General features: G+C 35.6%; 1 protein-coding gene across 2 annotated transcripts in view; it reads left to right on the forward strand.

The window, feature by feature from the left end:
- The window catches only part of ZZZ3 (zinc finger ZZ-type containing 3), a 58,324-nt gene that overhangs the window by 17,149 nt on the left and 21,859 nt on the right, over positions 1–19,316 (forward strand). For both annotated transcript variants that reach the window (XM_041482996.1, XM_041482995.1), the window contains exons 2-3: positions 6,924–7,076; positions 9,357–10,909. In XM_041482996.1, the coding sequence (XP_041338930.1) occupies positions 9,408–10,909 (1,502 nt within the window). In that variant the 5' untranslated portion in view covers positions 6,924–7,076; positions 9,357–9,407. The remainder of the gene's footprint in view (positions 1–6,923; positions 7,077–9,356; positions 10,910–19,316) is intronic.

A 19,316-nucleotide genomic window follows, 5' to 3' on the forward strand; every position in this document is an offset into this window, starting at 1 on the left:
AAACGGCCTTCTCACTTTTTGTTCCTCTGGGGAGTGAGGGCATATTTTAAATTTTGAAGAAAAAATTAGAACAAAAACATTTTCATTCTGAAACAACATTGAAAATGTTTTACAGGAACTGTTGCATGCCTCACATGTCCCTTTTCCAGTCTCTGGGTTTGTGTTTGCCTTAGTATAATGCAAGAACACTTCAAAGCACAGCCCACGCAGGGCACCTGGTTGTGTGTGTGTGATGCTGCTCTGAGTTGTGCATCAGCCTTGTGAGGCTCGTGGAGCTGATGCTGTAATTTTGCATATAAAAAGCTGCATTAATTGTTGCATTTCACATGCATGCCCTTGGCTGAAAATCATCTGGGATAAAAATATGTTGTAGACAGTATTTCATAGAATATGCACTTTACTTCATAAGGTAGCATTTGTAGTCACTGCTCCAAAACTAAATCAGACAGAGCAGTAATTTCCAGTGTAATATTGTACAAAAATGAGCAAACTGGCTTATCCTGGGTCTTTTAAGAAAAAGTATAGCAGCACTGATTTTCTCCATCAAGTTGCTTTTCATCTGTAAACTGCTAGCAGGATTATTAAGTACTTGATGAACTCTTAAAATTGCAGCCTACTTATGGGAAAAAGCAGTGTTTTTATGCTAGATATTTTCTGTATATTGTAATAATAACTTCTTCAGGGAATAAATAATAGTTTTCCTATTTATATAAAACTGTGTTCTTTGTCTAAAAGATTAAATCTTACTGGAGTTTCCTCCTAGAGTAACAGTTTGATAAATGGTTACTGTAATTAATTTTATAATGAGCTTTTCAAGAACCTGTGCGATTTAATGTATCTCAAAGATGTAAGTCACGTGTTTTGGTAATCCTGCACAGGAGATACTCTTTGGATAACAGGACAGCTAATTAGCAATTGAATGGTTTCACATGAAAAAGCTATAGTATAGTGTAGAGTGGGACTTGCACCTAGGATGATGATTGGGGAGGTATGGTGATAAGGATATAGAGCATAATTTTTTAACTGGGACATGGAAGTTATTTATATAGTGTGATTTCATTTTTTTTTATTTTCTTCAATTTTCTTCTTCATTTCAAATTAATTGTGTCAGACAGTAGTGACTTTATTGACTAAATATTAGTCAGTAAAGTAGGTGGTTCAGTAAGGGTGTTTACCTAATGTTACTGTCTTTATTCAGGACAAGTGCAAATTGTATTAAATGATAATTTTTTGCATTTTTCTGTTATGTTAAGATGACATGCTAAAGGTGAACACACCAGGTGATGCGTTGAAGTGTGGAATGTGGCCTCTTGTTCCAAGGGGCTGTGGTGTACCACCTCACAAAGTTCACATCTTCACCTTTTGTTGTGGCCATGTGATCCCATGCTTGCGCTACAGGACATTGTCCTTTAGTATGACCCACAGGAAAAATTGATTTATCTGGAGCCATCTGAAAAGAAAAGATTATATTTTCAACTCTGACCTATTTGTAGATTTATTTCAGAGTATAAAAACACAATAGTTGTGTTGACAGAGTTGTCCCAGGTATTTGAGACAGATAATTGGGATGAGTGATGTGTGTGGGTTAGTTGGGACTAGGTAAAATCACAGATTCTGCCTGTTCCTTCCAGTTATTCCCAGTTCCAGTTTTCCTTTTTCACAGTTGTGTTCTTTCTGTCTTCTAGCAGTTTCTCAGGATTTCCTGTATGTCTCTTTCTTCAGTCAGCAACCACTCATTTTGCCAGTGTAGCTGGTCTCTGTACCTGTGCATTCACATTTAGCACTTCCCTCAGCCTGCCTTCATCACATCACATCTCCACCAGGATTTTTCTTCTCAGACAAACTCTTCTCTATGCCAAATCCCAATTTCTTACTCCAAATTATGGAGGAAGAAAACCTTCTTGAAGAAACAGTCAGATGTGTCTTAAGCAGCAAGAAGGGTTTAAAATAATTTCCATATTTGTGCACAGAAATGAGTAATTATTTTGACTGAGAATTCAGGAGAGAGACAGCAGGGTGGGAATATCAGTCTGAGACAGATGCTTCAATGTATAATTTCAGCACAAAATCTAATTTGGCCAGGATACAAGAAACTGAAAGCAGTTAAAGTGTTTCAGGCTTTAAAGAGAAGAAATTTGATATAGTGGTTGCTTTTCTAGAGTTCTGCTGTAAAGTCACACTTGTATAATTCATATTTAGGTTTATGTGAAGTAATTTTGCAATCTTATCCTGGAATGTCTGGCTGGAAGAGGGGTGATGCCTATATCACACCCATCCTCCCAGTAAGTTTCCTCATATAGGTAGCCCAGAAGAGTGAGAAATGCCAGTGCTGTCAGCAGTTCTGATGGCACTGCTGAGTGGAAGGGGTGCAAAGGAACAGATGTTCATTGCTGGTCATTGTCATACAACTTTCTGCTTCAACCTTTTTTCGTGGTTTTAGAGAAAGAGTAAGACTGTGTTAGGAGGCGGTTGAGCTTTTGTTTGTTTTCATACATTCCATTATTTCAGTACCAATTAATTATCCCTGCCCATTACATTTTTTTTTTCTTCAAGAAAGAAGTAGAAATAGCTTTCCACAAGAAGATTCTTTCTAAAGAATTCTTTTCCTCTTATGTAAGAACAGGTTTGTCTAGCCTAGTGAACCCATCTCTTTTAAGGAAGAAAAATAGCATATTGAGTTATCCATTCTGGTTCTTTGCAGTTTTAGTTTTGAGTAAAACATTTCCCTTGCTAGTTTGCTAGCTTTTAAAACCTGTTGACTTATTTTTTCATATTATTCTATTTTTTCTTTTACTTTATCTTACTAGCCTTTTATATATAAGATTAATATAAGTAGTCCCATTCTGACAGACCATATGGAATATAATTCTACTGTGTCAGAGACAGCTGAAATCTCAGAATAACTCCAGTAACATTTATTAATTTTTATTGCTTTTAAGCTTTTGTTATAGCTGTAAGCTGCTTATTATTACATATTATTTCAAGTAAGATCTTCATAATGTCTTTTGGTGGAGGTTATTTCTATAATTTGAAAGTACTGCTTGTTTTGATGTAGTGTAGGATCAGAATAATAAAATGCTGTTTCCAGAAAACTGATTTCTTGCTAATGTAGTTCTGTGAAACTCAGTATGTGTGGGAAGAGATGCTGGCATACTCTAGATGTGATAGACTGCTGAATATAATTTGTTAAATGAAATTCATCCCTAATTTAGTAATACTACTTTGTTAAGAAGTGATGTATTTTCTTTGTGGAGATAATCCAAAATCTTGATAATCTGGTGTCTGTGCAAATTCTCATCTTTTCAGAGGTGCTAATTTATTTGTCTTGGGCAAATACTTCTGTAAAGGATTAGATTCTGTTTGCATGAATAGCTACTGCTTTCAGTTTTTGAAGATGTACTGTTGTAAGTAACATTCCATTGCTCTGCAGAGAATTTAACAACTGCTATTTCATAGCACAGAGATCCACCAGTTAATTAATTTGGGCAGTTATATATGTGTGTTACATTTGCGCTTGTAAATGGTAACTTTGTCATAGCAGATACCGTCTCTGAGGATTTACTGAAGTATGGTACTGGAGATTGCTCCTGCTATCAGATATCCACAAATGCCATATCTGACCACTAGGAAAGATTTGAATCTTTATCACTGCAGTATTATCACTGAGCATATTGATTCTTAGATGAGACTCAGAAGAAAGATAACAGATTACTTCAATGTGAAAATTATTCATTGTACTCTAGATCAGATGACACACTATTCTGTTTTCTAGGGTTGAATTGTTATGGAAGACTTTAGATATTGCCCATTTTCATCAAATAGTGACATCAGACAACTACTGGAGGCTTCTCTTGAAAGTCTGTTCTCCCCCACCCCCAGTGCACAATTTTTAAAAAATTTGTTTAATGTTGTATGTACTGTTAATTTATCCATCCTAAGTTCCATTTATGTCATTCCAGCACAGTTATAGTAGAGAATGGTTTCAGGTCTGGTATACACCCAGTATGTTCAGGTATTGACTGTCTCTTTTCTAGCTTAGGGCCACGTGGAACATACTTATAACTGCATCTATGTTTCTGAATTCCTTTAAACAATTGGGCTCATACTTGACTCTCAGATAGGTATAACCCAGACCAGAAAAAAAAAAAAAGGTTATTCTGCCTGTTTAGGAAGGGTTTTCCTCTTTCTGGTGTCTTTAACTGTTGGTTTTCATCTCTATGTAAATTTGTTTCCTTTGTTGCTAGAAGTTTTCATGCACAATTTCAGCATTCAGTAACTTTACTAAATAGGTTTGTAGTTAAGTTAAATAAAAATTCTAGCATAATGTGAACATAATGATAAGTATTGATAGCGTTTGCCTAAGCTGAGTAAGTTTAAGCGTTCTTAAATGCAAAAAATGCATACCCAGAAATGCATTCTGTATTGTCATCAAATGCTTGATTGTATGTAAGATGTACAGACAATTTTTGCAAGCAGTTGAATTCAGTCTCACTCTGAAGATAGTCCGTACTGATTAATGTGTGACCTGTATGGTTTCAGCAGCAGTATTTGCTCACTTCTTACACACGTCCTTCCCCACAAAAGACAAGTTCAGAGTCCCTTACTTATTTTAGGGCTCTGTCTGTATGACACTCCATTTAACCTGTAACTTCTTAATTTTTAGTGAGCTCTGCATACCAGAGTATGTTGTTTCTTAGCTGATTATCACTCTTCAAACTTCTAGTCTTTATTGCAGTATTTCAGTATTTTTTCTTAAATGTTGATTTGATTCCCTGAAGAAAGGCTTTTAGACCTAAAAGCTTATTTAGTTTCCCTTGCACTCCTTATTCCAACTCATAAATAGCTTCTAAAATGAGTGGTGTCCAAAACATTAAATTACTCTTCTATTGAATTTCTGCCACAGAAGATGTGGTTGTTCTAAGTGAAAAATGTCATTGTAATTGGTTATGCAATGTAAAGGAATAATAGTTAATTTTCAAGACAGTTTTTCCAAGAAAACTTCCGTGAAAAATTATATAATTGTTCACTTGTTAGGCCCTTGTGAATGTTGTTTTCTAGGTTTTAAACATAATTAACGTGCTGTCATTTCACTGTATATATACTGATTTAAGTTTCCTGGTTTTGTAAATTTTTCTTCCCTCCTCCATAACCTGCAGACTGCTACCAGACAAAAAATTCTGACTAAGTCAAACTTTTTTTACCCACCTTGGTTTCTTCTCTGAAGCTATTTACACAGTCTTTTTACTGTGTCTAAAATGCTTCAGCTGTCCCCAAAGGCAAATGGACACAGCAGGTGTTGTGTGTTTCCTACTGTGAGTAAAATAGGGTTGTTTTGGGCAAAAGAAAATCGGGGGAGATGAAGTGTACAAATCTGACAAAATACTGGCATTAGTATTCCAGCCATTCCTGAAACAACTTATTCGTATATTCTTTTACTTAGGACTGGTAAAGTAATTAAAAATTATGAGATTAGGGTACCTTCTGATTGGCTCACTGTTAATATTTTGTTTAAATGTTTTCTTTAAATGTTTTTTTTTTTGTTTAAATATATTTTGTGTTTTTATCAAAGTTACTGAGCTAGTATTTTTATTGGATATGTTGTTCTTTTGCAAAAATTGGTCAAACTCTGTTGTACTTTTGGTGCCTCCTGATGCATCAGTTAAAGGCATCTTTAGGAAAGGCAGCAATATGGATTAAGAGTACCATGCATTTTCAAGTGGTTGTCTTTGCCTTCTTCTTCTGTTCTTTGTTTGTCTTATTATGATAATAGTTCTCTGCTGTTTGTTAAATTCAGAAGTCCCACTGAATAAATGAAACCTGATTTGATTTAGTTATCTACATAATAGAATTTGTGATACTTCATGTTGCATCACTGGAAAAACATCTTCTGTTACTGAACTTCACTGCAATTAGACATAATTAATCTCCTCTTATGCAGCTCAGTTTGTATTTTGAATTGACAACTTAATGGTGAATTAATTTTCTGTTCTTACCAGTATGAAATCCTAACTGGGTTGAAAGTAAAGACAATTTTCAGTAATCTAAATATAAAAACTGTGTAGAATGAAGAATATTGACAGGAGGAACCTGTCAGCTTGTGTTTTACATCATAAAGTTTTGAATTGTCAAGATGGAAATAAGGTCACTTGTATGAAGTCAGTAGAATATGAAGAAAGCTTCAATAACCACTATTCTTTAGTGAGTTATGGTGCCTTCATAGTACTAGATATTTTTAAATTAAATGTGATTGCTGGTGTATTTTTTTCGAGTAGTAACTTGGTCATTGGCACAGATGCCCAAATTGGAGATGACTGAAAGCATTGTTTAACTTTTGGATCTATAGATGTATTTTGTCTTTCAATATCCAAAATATTTCACTTCCACTACAAAAGAGGTGCTATGCATTGCTTTTCTTGGATGAAGTAGAGGTTTAATGTGAACTCTAGAAAGCATTTTAGTCCCATTGTATTGATGAAGGTTATTCAGGGATTTGGAGCCAATATAGGTTTAGAGGTCTGCTCAGTTAATTAAAATTAAACAGCAGAGTTTTTCACTGTGTATCTTATTATAAAATACAGTGCATTTCATAATTCATTAGTTGTAGTACTGCCTTTCACTACTTGTTTTCTTATGTCTCTTCAAATACCTTCTAAAATTCGAACACTCTAACATGACTCCTGTGAATTCATTTGCTTGCACATTCAGTGTGATACAGTGAATCACTTAGAAACTACCAAGGAAGCCATATTACATTTGAAACCTAAATTAACATTTCACATACTTAATTGCTTCACAGCATATTGATCTTTCTTTGGTAGGATCTTCTTTAAAAAGCTGTTGCTGTTTATATTTCCTGTTGCCTTCTTCATTTTCATTGTGGTAATTTAAATGTTTTATCGATACCTTTGTCTTTTTCTCAACAGTTTTCAAAATCTGGTTAATGTGATGGCATAAACTAGTAAAGCTTTGGATTACATGATGGATATCAGCAATGGTGATTGATATTATTTGAGTGGTACAGTAAGAGTCTGCTGTATGAAGTGCCAGAAGTTTACATTTCTTCTAGTTTTGCAATGGTAAGTTTTTTTTACATTTGTACTAAGGAAATAATGACTTTATTTATTGTCATGTAAGGTGTATTTCTTTAGAAAGTATCATATCAGCAAATCAGTAAAGATTTCTCTCTTACGTATGGTTTCTAAAGTCAGTTGAATTCAGAAGTAATTACTAATGAAAGAAAGCATTTGAATTTGGTTTAGGTTATTTTATTGGTACTGATTTGAAATGTCAGTTACTCACCCCTAATGTGTGCTAGCTTTAGTTAGAGCAACCTAGAGGAAATGGAATATGTAAATAAACCCTGTTTTTCATGTTTGGGTTCAACCCCAAATGGGATCACTCTCCAGATGGTATTGAGCTTGCAAGCAAAGAGGGAGAATATGCAGGCAAGTCTATCCATGTGGAAAATAGGAGTAAAAACCATTACAGAAAACACATAGTATTTTGCTCTGTTCAGTCACCTGCTGATGTTAGACCGTTTGCTGCTTGACATATTATTTATATTTTCTCTTAAGGCAGAGTGTGTTGGAGGGCTCACACTTACTTACTTTTTAGTGGACAGAATGAAGGTTAGTGCTGCAGCATCTCTTTAGATATATTTTCAGGAATACAAACAGTGCATCTTTCCAGGCATTCATCTAAGGCAACAGGAATAGCTAACAAGCAGGAGGGTTGTAGCAGCACAAATAAATCGTAGTTTTGAGAACATTTGAAATTTTCACTTTATAATTGTCTTGTTCTTGGTTGCACAGAATGATGTGCTGTTGTACACAGTTGTGTGTGAACTATACCACATGTACACACAATTAATGTGCTTTCTTCTACAGTTTTGTCCAGAACTACACCAAGCAATGCTGTTAGGATACATTGCTTTCCTTAAGAAATGCTGCTTGCATTGTGAATTCCTAAACACACAATACAGTAAATACTGGTAATGGTTAAACAGAATTGTATTAGATGAGAGTGTACTTGTCTTGTGCCCTTCTCTTTTCTGTTCTAGGACCATCTGACACTCAAATAGTAGATTTGGGAGAATTTATGAATTTATGTTCTTATTTTCCCCTTATTTGCTGAAAATGAAAAATGCCTCTTGAAACAATTTTCTCCATTTGTTATTTTCAGCATTTCTAAGTAATGTGCGGAAGGTTTGATTCCATATTTAAAATTTGTAGTCTTCACATCATATGACAGTTGAAAGGATTCATAATCTGGAATTTGGGTAGATGAAAAAGGGAAGGTGTGCCATTATACTCAAATGTGAATCTATTCATTAGCAAGGCTGTTATGACAGGTCTGTGTTGATATGGAGTTGGACACATTGAACTTTTAAAGATGAAATGAATAGAAGGGTAAGACTGAACTGAGTTCTCTTAAAAATTACTTTGAGATACTGGGCAGGTCAAGTACTCCTGCATTTCACCCTGAAATGTGAAATACAGGCACTCTGAAATGGGATGTTTTAAACTTATCTTTGAGTCTGACTACAATAAATATTTTTGCTTTAAGGGCTGGAACAGGTTGCCCAGAGAAATTGTGGAATATCTGTACTCGGTGTTTTTCAAGACCCAGCTGTATAATGTTCCATGTAGCTAAATCTGAATTTAGGCCTTATGTTCATTTGAATGGGAGGTTAGATAGCATTGCCTCCCAAAGGCCTTTTCAGCTGGAATGATTTTGATTTGGATTCGGAAATTTTCTTTTATTTAATTTTTACTAATAATAGCTGTAAGTATTTTTTTTTCGTGTGCTTTATTTTTTTAATTCCCTACTAAGTTAGAATTGCAGTTCTGTTTGTTATTTGAGAGATTTGTTTTTTCTTTAAGCAACAACTGAGTGAGCAAATGCAATTTTAATGGTTTACTTCTTAGTCTGTGAAACCATGTAACTGGAAACTGGGATATTAAAAATGCAGTCTCATACCTTTTACTTGAACAGAAAAATTGAAATAATTATACCAATAAGTTATAATATATGTACAATACATAAAAATAGTGTATTTTAGTAACTAGAGCCTAACTGGGACATTCCAGCCTTACATAAGGCAAAAATATGAGCAATACTCACACAAGTACTAAAGCCAGAACAACCACAAATACCAAGTCAGCTACTTCGTAGCTGAGATGGAAAAATTTAATGCACTCAAGAAATGCCACAGAAGGAAGCAGTATGAATACATTGAATGGGCTTATTCGGTTTTACACTGGTACGTTTGTGACAATACATTCTTCAGATTTCCTCTGTCTCTAAGTGTTTTCTAAATATTTTTTCTGACTGTTTTGTTTCCATTTTTCTCGAAGGTTTCCCAGTGAGTGGATCACAATGAACATACTTTAGGGACTTGCCATAGTATGGCTGCTTCTCGATCTACTCGTGTTACAAGATCTACAGTGGGTTTAAATGGTTTGGATGAAAATTTTTGTGGTAGAACATTAAGGAACCGTAGTATTGCTCATCCGGAGGAAGTCTCAGCCCATCCTCAAATCCGATCCAGGTCACCAAAGAAGAGGCCAGAGGCTGTGCAAACTCAGAAGGGCAGCAACGGTGGCAGAACTACTGATTTGAAACAGCAGAGTGCTCGGGAGTCATGGGTGAGCCCTAGAAAGAGAGGGCTGTCCACTTCAGAGAAAGATAATGGTGATAAACAAACTGTGGAAAATAGTGAAAAAAAACAAGCAGAACCTGTTTCACCAGTTTTGAAAAGAATTAAACGCTGTCTTCGTTCAGAGGCACCCAACAGTTCTGAAGAAGACTTGCCCACTAAGGCAGAGAAGGAGCCATTGGAGCATAAAAGCTTAGTGGACAATGATGCAGCCTCCACGGGGACTAAGCGAGCTTGTCGATGTCTTATATTGGATGATTGTGAGAAAAGGGAAGTTAAAAAGGTGAATGTCTGTGCAGAAGGGTTTAATAATTCTGCAGTAGTTGAAGAGGTTGCAGGTTATCAGACTGTCAATGGAGTTGGTGAGAGAGACTCAAATTCTCTTAACTGTGATGACTGTCAGGTTGATGGGAACGCTAAGCAGAACAGTGCTGGTTCCCGTACGCCCAAGGACAAAACAGTAGCAGAAAATGGAAACTCATTTGCCCATTCTTCGTTGCTGCTTAATAGCAGCAAAGAGGACAGTGTTGTAGACCATTATGTGCCTTGCACAAACTCTCAAGAACAGGTAAAGTTAGAGGACCACAAACCAATAAATGACTGCTTGCCTGAGGAGCATGCTAATCAGGCATTTGAGCCAGCTACAGGGTCCTTTTCTGAAATCCAGTCATCTTTGTTAAGGGATTCGGAGGAGGAGGTGGATGTTGTAGGAGATAGCAGTGCCTCTAAGGAACAGTGTGCTGAAAACACCAATAGCAACCTGAATACTCACCATGACAGTGCATCAATCTCAGGTGAACCTGAACCACATTCTTCAGTGCTGAACTGTGTTTCGGCTCAGATGACAAATATGTTGGAACTTCAAGAACACAGATACACGCTGAGAACTTCACCACGAAGGGCTGCCCCTGCCAGAAGTAGCCCTACTAAAAATAACTCTCCTTGCAGAGAAAATGGACAGGTTGAGGAAAATAATCTTAGTCCTACTGAAAAGAATGTACCTGTAGGTATTAATAATACCAATGGATCTCCCAAAATGTCTGAAGAAATCAAACAGAATGAAAAAGAGAGAAATAGTAATACAGGGGATCATGGGAGTGATGGACTAAGAAAGCCTGAGTCTAGGCTTGTTGCTGGATTTGTACCATCTGCCAAAGAGAGTGCCAACATCCACACTGCAGAGGAGGATGAGGAAGAGCCTGATGTGTATTACTTTGAATCAGATCATGTGGCATTGAAACACAACAAAGAGTATGTGTAACTATGGTAACCATGAATTCTGCTTTTGTTTCTTACCAAAAATATAATGTTATTACAAAAATTAAGTATTTAACATACTTCCACAAAAATTTAAGTTTATAATTAACTTTATAATTTTCATACTCTTCAGTCTTCATTTTTCTTGTTTCTACCTCAAACAAAATTAAACTCTATTTAATATGCAGTGTGGTACAGCAATGTGGTTTATACATTTCTAGCAATCAGGATTCTTGAGCCAGAACTTGTTTTTTCTGAGTTTCTTTGGGTATTTGTTTCTTTAAAAATGCATCTGTTATTTATTTTCTCTTAAAAACTAGCTGGAAGGAAAACCAAAGGAATTATAACCTTGAATTAGATTTCAGACATTTATCAGCATATCCAGTGGACACTGCAGATACAGCTTACACAATTATCATTCTGCTGTACATAAAAGTTAAAGTTAGATGCTTTTTTCAGTGTCATGGGAAACAACTCAGCATTATTGTGTTCAGGAAGGTGAATTTAACAAATGCAGCAACTTTCTCCAAAGTAAATTATGTCTACATTGCTATTTATATTAATTACGTGTAAATATAGGAATATTATTGTTATTATTATGCTCTGCGTAATTTTAATGTTTATTATCTGAATGTCTCTAAGTAGAACTGTGATAACTATACCTTGTGGTAAATGTGCAAGAGCTTTTGAAACAAAAGGGCGATTCACTGAACAAAGTTTACATGGAGAAAATTTGTCTTCAGGTAGTAGATCAGGACACAGTTTTTTATTTCAGTCTTTGTAATGTTTTGACTCCTGTGTTTTGCTGTTTAGTAGATGTTCTGTATTTTGTTGTGAGTTCTGAAAGGCCAAGTGCAGATGATCTTCAGTTTGCTTCATATGAAGGGTTGAAGCACTGGTAGTAGTTCAGTGTAAATGTAGTAGAAGTTCACAGCTCAGTTATTGTGAATCTGGGGCACAAGGCATAGATGATTGTTTAATCTAGTATGACTGGATTTTTGATATTAGAGTTGCATTGTTTATATAGTCAAATTTTGTTCAGTATTGGATATGAATAAATCATTTTAATCAGAAAATTTTGAATTTGAGCATGGGTTAGACAAACTGTGATTTCAAAATAATGATTAAATATTTGCATCTTCAGCCATCAGTTCAAAGTGGACACTTTCCCAGTAGAGAGAAAATTACAAATGGGGAAAATGGACTGTTGTCTTTTGACTTTCTTAGGATGATTTTGTATCAGTATGAAATATGACTTCATCTGATGTTAGTACACAGATTCATTAGTAATGTGGTTTGATGTAAGGAGTCATATTTATTATAAATACTACAAAAATAATAGTAGTTTTTTCTATTCTTAAACACAGATCTAAATTGTCCTTGGAAGCTTCAGGTGTGTGCCCTAATGCTAACTTTTGAACATACAGAGTTCTAAAGAAATGAGTAGTTGTTCAGATTGGCAGCCTGTTTGTGAGACCTTGTTGGGGAGCTTCTGAAATTGCAAGTAGGACTTGGTAGCTTGCAACTAACTTGTTGCCTGAATGCAGAAAGAATTCCAAAAGAAGTTATTGTTTTTATTCTGTCTTACATTTCTGCTTTCCCAAAGGGAAGCATGCTACTGGGGGGAGGGAGTGTTAACCTTGTCTTTTCTTCATTTAAAAAAATTTTGATAGAACCGGTAAACTACAGCCATCCTTTTTTGTTGTTTACATTTATAAGAAAATGTCTGGTGTATTGACATATGAGTGCAGTTGTCATTTGTCCAGAATTTCATGCTTCAAGAGTAAATCAAGTGCAGTGCATTATATCCTTTATCCAGTTCAAAAAATAGCAAAGTTCATTAGAGGATGCTCTTAATTAATGTGTAACAGTTTTTGAATAGTGTCTTAATTATACCCATGTTTAATAATTTGGTACTTACTTTCTAAAGTATTAAACTAAAAAAAACCCCAAAAAACAAACTGCCAGTTTATCTGAAATGTTATTCCCTGGTGGGTCAGATGCAAAGAATTCCAGAGTTCCCAGGCTATTAATGCAGGTTCAGCTGGAGGTAAAGCATATTCACTTTGCTTGTGGTAGTTCTGGCTAAGCCAAGTGTTCCGGTGTTCTGCATGTCACATCTTCAAATGGTACAGTTCTGTTTTTCTGCCCTTCATCAGTTTGGGATTATTATGGGTGATTTTTTTCTCTGGTTTACATTTCTGTTCTCTTTAAAAGTCAGTTCAGGCATTAGCATCTTGGGTAGGTTGAGGAGGCAGGATGGCATTAGTATAAATCTTTGTATGTTCCATGGCAGAAATAAAATACATTCCTGGGTGTCATAGAAGCTATTTAATATGGCTGTAAATTTATACTATTTCTTGTTGCATTACATAGCTTGGTGACATGTGTATTCATACAGCTGGTTTTCACTCTCCAAGAAATTATTGTGACATTGGTAAAATATGAATATACCGAAACCTTTAAGAGCTGTTGATGAGACTTGCTATAAGAAAAAAAACCCTAAATGCAAATTGTCATATTTCTGTATGAATTTTTTTGCTTTTTTGAATCTTAATAAGTTTAAGAAATGTTCATGTATTAATATTTCTGGGGAAACTGGATGACATAATAGGAAAAATAACTATCACTATATGGAATATTATTATTCAGAGAGAAGGCTGAAATGATGGATGTTCCCACAACTTCTTTATCAAACTAGATCTGTCCTACAAAGAGATGAGATCTCTAAGCAGAAATTTTATCACAACATAGACATTTTTGTAGATAATAACAGACTGATCTGGGGGTTGTATAGTTGTGAAGTGTTGTTGATGTTGTCAGTTGCTACACACATAATGGGAATTTTTGGGTATTGTAACTGCTCTCAGAAAAGTATGGTTTAGTGTATATTTGAGGATTCTGCTTCTACTCAGAAATGTTTGTGTCTTCTCCTGAGATTTTTCATCAAGACTGAACTTCCTGATGTAAAACTTTCTACATGCTGAATTTTATATGCTGTGCTTAGTGTTTTGCATATGTCTTTCCTCAGGCATTTCTCATATCTCTTTGCTGTATCTTTTTATGCTGTAATTCTATCTCATTCTGCAGTAGCTTACTTTAATTTTCTGTCTGGTGCAGCATTTTATTCTCAGTACTTTCTGCCTTTGCCCAGTGTTTCATTTAGTGCCCTTTTTTGGTTTTGTTTTTATTCTTCTTCCTCTCTATTTCCTTTGGAGATTTGTAATGTTTGGCAGGTGTTAGATTGCACAAAGGCACAATCTGTGTTTGACTCTTAGTCCTGGGTTCTAGATGAAAATGTGATTGAAGAATTGAGGTGTCACATACATGTAATGTGTTGCAGAATGCATTTCTAGGACTCTATGAACTGCAGTTGGCCTTACAGGAACCACTTAGACTTGCAGCAAGATCACTGAAATAGAAGCCTTAGGCACGAGCAATTCCTACAGGCATTTAATTCTGAGAGTTAGGACCTTGTTCAGTAGATAGGTATTTTCATGTATCTTTATTGCTTGATAATATTTGAAATTACAACAGCTGCACTGGCATTTAAAGTGAAGACAGATCAAATAAGGATTTTAGTACAGCTCTTAAAACCCAGTCTTGTGGATTCTTACCTGCAATGGGTTGTACTATTGCAGAGATCTTGGAAACAGATGACAGTGCAGGATCATGCAACAATCAGATTTACATATGCTTAAGAATTGATGATAGTACTGTTTGTCTTTGGATCCACCTTTAAGAATAACATTTTTAGCCTTTCTTGTGGCATAGGTTCTATATTTTATTCAGTCACAAATTTTCTGCCTACAGAATCAAATTAAAGCACTTCTGTATAAAAGTTCATCTTACTGCACTTGAATTGTAAGAATGGGAGTGTACCTTGCCATACCAGTTATTTGAGAACACAGTCTTCTTAAAGTGTGACTGCAATGTCCTCTTTCTAACTTTCTAATATTCTGACTTTACCTGCACCATGTTTTTTCCTTAACTGGAAAAGATAAAAATATTTATGTCTGTCTGCAAATATATTTGCTAATAATAATAGATCAGTTTTATAAATAAAACCTGTATGGTCTGAGATTGTTTCATCTTAAGGAATAAAGGGAATTGGTGTAAATCAAGTTACATTTCATAGTAGTAGTTTTAATCCATGGCCCTGAGTAATTTGTAGAATATATCACTAATATAAAAGAATTGATGAAGTATACAATTTTAGTGAAGATAAAGAGAAGTTAATAATTTTAGAAAACCAAGCATAAATGCCACATGTATTGGATTAGAATGATTTCATTCATCCTATGTTCCACAAAACTGGTGTGGCATACAGTGATACTTTTCTTAAATTACCTATTAATGTAAAACTAAAGCATGAAAAGTCAGTGTTTATACAGAGAGTAGTTTCTATTGTCTGGTAAATTGGTCTGTGTTCTAAGTAACCAAAACCAAGACTGGCTTTAAGTAAAATTATGTAGAAGTTGGATGCAGCAGGTAGTTGATCCACAAAATAGAAATACAATGGAAATCAATTTGAAACTTGTAATAGGACTTTCTGATCAACTTCAGTTTGCTTTTGCAGGTAATTGTATTCTTAAAATCTGACAGTACAACAGGCATGCAACCACATTTATTTATGAAATCCTTGTATTTTACAACAGCTTAACATACGAAGTATTTTGAGAAATTTTTACTGCCAGCATTATTGTTTTATCATGTTCTATAAGATAATTTCTGTCTATACATATTGTCAAAGGAAAAGCTATGTGACACAAAATTTTTGCAGGACTAAAGATTAGGTTTGATTAAGAATATTGCAATCACAGAATCATATTTTTTTATTACATAAACTCTTCAGTAAAGACTTGAGCTCTTACTTTGCAAGAGGTGATGCCTTGGGCGTGTGCTGCATCAGCTTTTTGCTCCCTAGGAATGGGCACGCTCTGGGAGCCATTAAATGTCAGGTACATTTGTCACATTTGTTTTTCTTCCCTGAACAGAGGCATCTTGCTGGCAGCCACAGCATCATCCCAGTGAACAGCACTGGCAAACACAGTGCAGTCCTCACTTGAATAGTGCATCCTGTGGAAAGTAAAGCTTGATTTCTTTTGGATTTGTGTCCTTTACCCCTTGAATTCCTTCCTTATTTGCGTCCCTTTTCTGCCTACATCTGTGTAGGCAATTCCAAGAGTCCTCTGTTGCAGCAGCCCACACTTGGAAGAGAGTGTGAACTATCCAGAGTAGAGATGTTGTCTTTTTGGGTGCCTTGGCATGGTACCTCTGTATCTGTGGGGTGATGGATTGATGAAGGAATGTGACAAGTAACAGTTAAATTCTGCTTGCCTGTCTCTTGTAGCGACAGTAGTTATTGTCTCACCTCCTTTTCAAGCTGCCAGTTTTTGGAGAATGCACAAGAATTCAGTTTGTCTTTCCAATTTCTTTGGTCAACATGGACCAAAAATCATGGAGGGGAAAAATACACAAATGTAAAAGAATTTCCAACCACAAGCAACAAGAAACCTGTTATTCTAATACAAGAAGATGTAGAAAATTGGTTTTGCGTGTTCATTTGGAAGAGCTTACCATTTCTAAGGATGCTCATTAGTAAATTCATCTAAACTGGAAAGTTAAGGATCAATACATAATAAAAATGGTTTTGAGGTGTAGGAAATAGCACTTGGAAACAAATATCAAATGCCATAGGAATCACGGTCCTGATTAAAAAAAAAAAAAAGAGCAAGAAAGCCAAGAAAAGATGGGCCAGTAATGTATTGATCCAGCACAGCTGTGTGGAGAGTGAGGTTCTGGCTATGGTTTTGGCTGCTGACACAAGGACACTTAAAAGCAGAAGCAGTAAATTGTGGTTATACCAGTTATCTCAGTGTAAAGTTGTGTGGTGGAGCAAGGAATAAATGAATGTTACTATAATTACCTACTTAATAGTAAGTGTAATGATGCCACCAGGAAGACAGGAACAAAGTGGCTGCCATTTGCTTTGAGAATGGATTGTCTTTATTTGCCAGTTTTAACTAACCCAGTTTGAAATTGCTTCATTACTAATTTTAACTTTTGTTCTGGTCTTTCATGAAGTTTTAACAGCATCTCTAGCATGAGCTGTAAAATTGACCAGCAGTATCCTTTAAAAAGAAACTGCACAAGTACTACATATTGTACTAGCTGCTTTCAGTCAGCAGGGAGTCCTAACCAATACAGTTGTTCCTTTGGTACAACAATTCATGCATTTGAGAGTTAGAAAGGTCCTATTTTTTGGTTTCCTTAAAACTTTGTTCTTGGTAGGAACAGCCAGCTGATTTTTCATTTTTTGTTATTGCATATATTTATTGTGCTTTGGACAGCTCAAAGTAAAAATATTGCTGCTGTTTTGTATGGCAATCTTTGAAAGTTTCATGGTTCCTAAGCCAAGGACCAGCTGTGTTTGTCCATGGTTTATTACAGTGAGTACTAATAAATCTACATATTTTTCTAATTTGCTTCCTTATTTCTAACTTTCCTTCCACTTGTTTAGCCAAAAAAGATTGATGAATAATACTTTGTATTGCTGTTAGAAATTCAGCCACTCAGGACTGTAGATGATATTCTTGTAAGTTGGTTCTAATTTTCAGATATCACTGTAACAGATACTTGAGGGGAATATGTTAATTTGTTCCTATAGCAAGAATATACACCAGAATAATTGAGTGCATGTGTGTGTCTTGTTTGGGTGAAAACCGGCAGAAACTAATGTAGAGTGAGTTGAAGGAGTTCAATAATTGGTGGTGTCAGCTTTCTCTGCTTGTTTTACCAGAGGATTTCTGTGCAGTGGGTCAGTTTCATGGGAACATGGGTTGCTCTTACTTTGTCTCTGGAATAAAGCTCCTTCTGATTGTTTGCTTTTCCCAGCATCTTTCTAGAGAAGAATATCCAAGTGGGCATGCTGGAGTAATCTTTGATATTTTCCCTCAGTAAAGGAATTGAGACCATTCTCATTAGAGATTATGAGAGGGAATGAGAAAAACTTTGGGGTGTGCTGTCAGTCTGTCTTTGTGCCATTTGTGAAGAAAACAATTTCTGTCATTATCTCATGTCAGTTCAAGCCTGGAAAATAGAGAAATGACAGGGACCTGTATCTTCTTCCCTGCTGAATGTCACTGTCCTGCAGGCTGATGGTTTAGAGTGCTGTCAATATCAAAAAGCTGTATTCAGCTGTGTCAACTGGGAGAGGACTGATGGTGCTCTTCTGTTGACAAGACTGAAACAAGTTCCGCGGTTTTTTTAGAGGCACAGAGACCTAATTGCTACTAAAAATTGTGAAAAGTTGCTGGAAATGTGGGTATTTGATAAGGGTGCTTTTGTGCAGCTAATATTAAATCCTGCTGGGTGCGTTGGACAGCTCTTGATGAGAATGAAGCCTCTAGAAATAAATGAGTTGATGTTCTGTTTCTGGGAAAAAGTTAAAAATTTAACAAAGAACGGGACACACAAGTTGATAACCAATAAAATACTATTCAGGTGGTTGAAACACAAAATCTGAAGCTGTTGAAAGCAAGGTAAAATTTGAGCTGAAAATGGTTCTTTTGCATCCAAGTAAATTACTGCAGTACAATTTACTTTTTTGCCTTAGGATTTGTTGGGTTTTTAAAAATGTCCTTTAAAAATGTGCTTTTTGGTTAATTCTGTTTTGTTTTAAATAGGTATGAGGCTGACATACAGAAGTAATTCTTTGTGTTCCGTTCTTGGCTCAGTAGACTTGAAGAAGCCATATAATATGTACTTTAGTTGTTTAATGTATAACATAGAGATGCAGTTTAATTATTTACTTACCTTTGAAATAATTTAAGATGTCTGAAGCGTGTATATTAAACATGCATAGTGAAAGTCCAGTAAGTGACAGTATGTGTAAAGAGGTTAAGCCAGAGTAGAAAGCAATTTAGTAAGGAGTTGCAGAAAAGCCTGTAAGCAGATTACCTTGGTCATAGTGTCTAAGCATTAGGTAGGTAAAAATCCACCATATGCTGCTTCCTCCAGGCATAGGTGCTTTTACAAGCCCTGGCAGGGGTTGATATATGTATGCTCTTATTGATTATACCCTTTGACTCATTTCTGTTTCTGAAGGAAGATCAAAGAAGGGCCATTCTGCATCAGTCTCTTGTGCTTTCTCATTGCTGGTGTGTGCTCTACACATCCAGCATTGAATCCCAGACTGTTCCAGAATGCAGTTAAGAGATTTTTTAAAATCTTAGTTACGCATCAGAATAATTTGCATAAACTCTGGAGTGTCAAAATTACTGTATTGTAATTTCTGTGTTGTTGACACTGGCAAAGATTTCAGGCCAAGGTTAGGAGCTGGGCTCGTTTTCTGTTATTTCTGAACTCAAACAAACTAAGCCCAAAAAAAAAAACAAAA

This window comes from Pyrgilauda ruficollis, unplaced genomic scaffold, assembly GCF_017590135.1.
Source record: "Pyrgilauda ruficollis isolate IOZ18807 unplaced genomic scaffold, ASM1759013v1 scaffold6, whole genome shotgun sequence".
Lineage (NCBI taxonomy): Eukaryota > Metazoa > Chordata > Aves > Passeriformes > Passeridae > Pyrgilauda > Pyrgilauda ruficollis.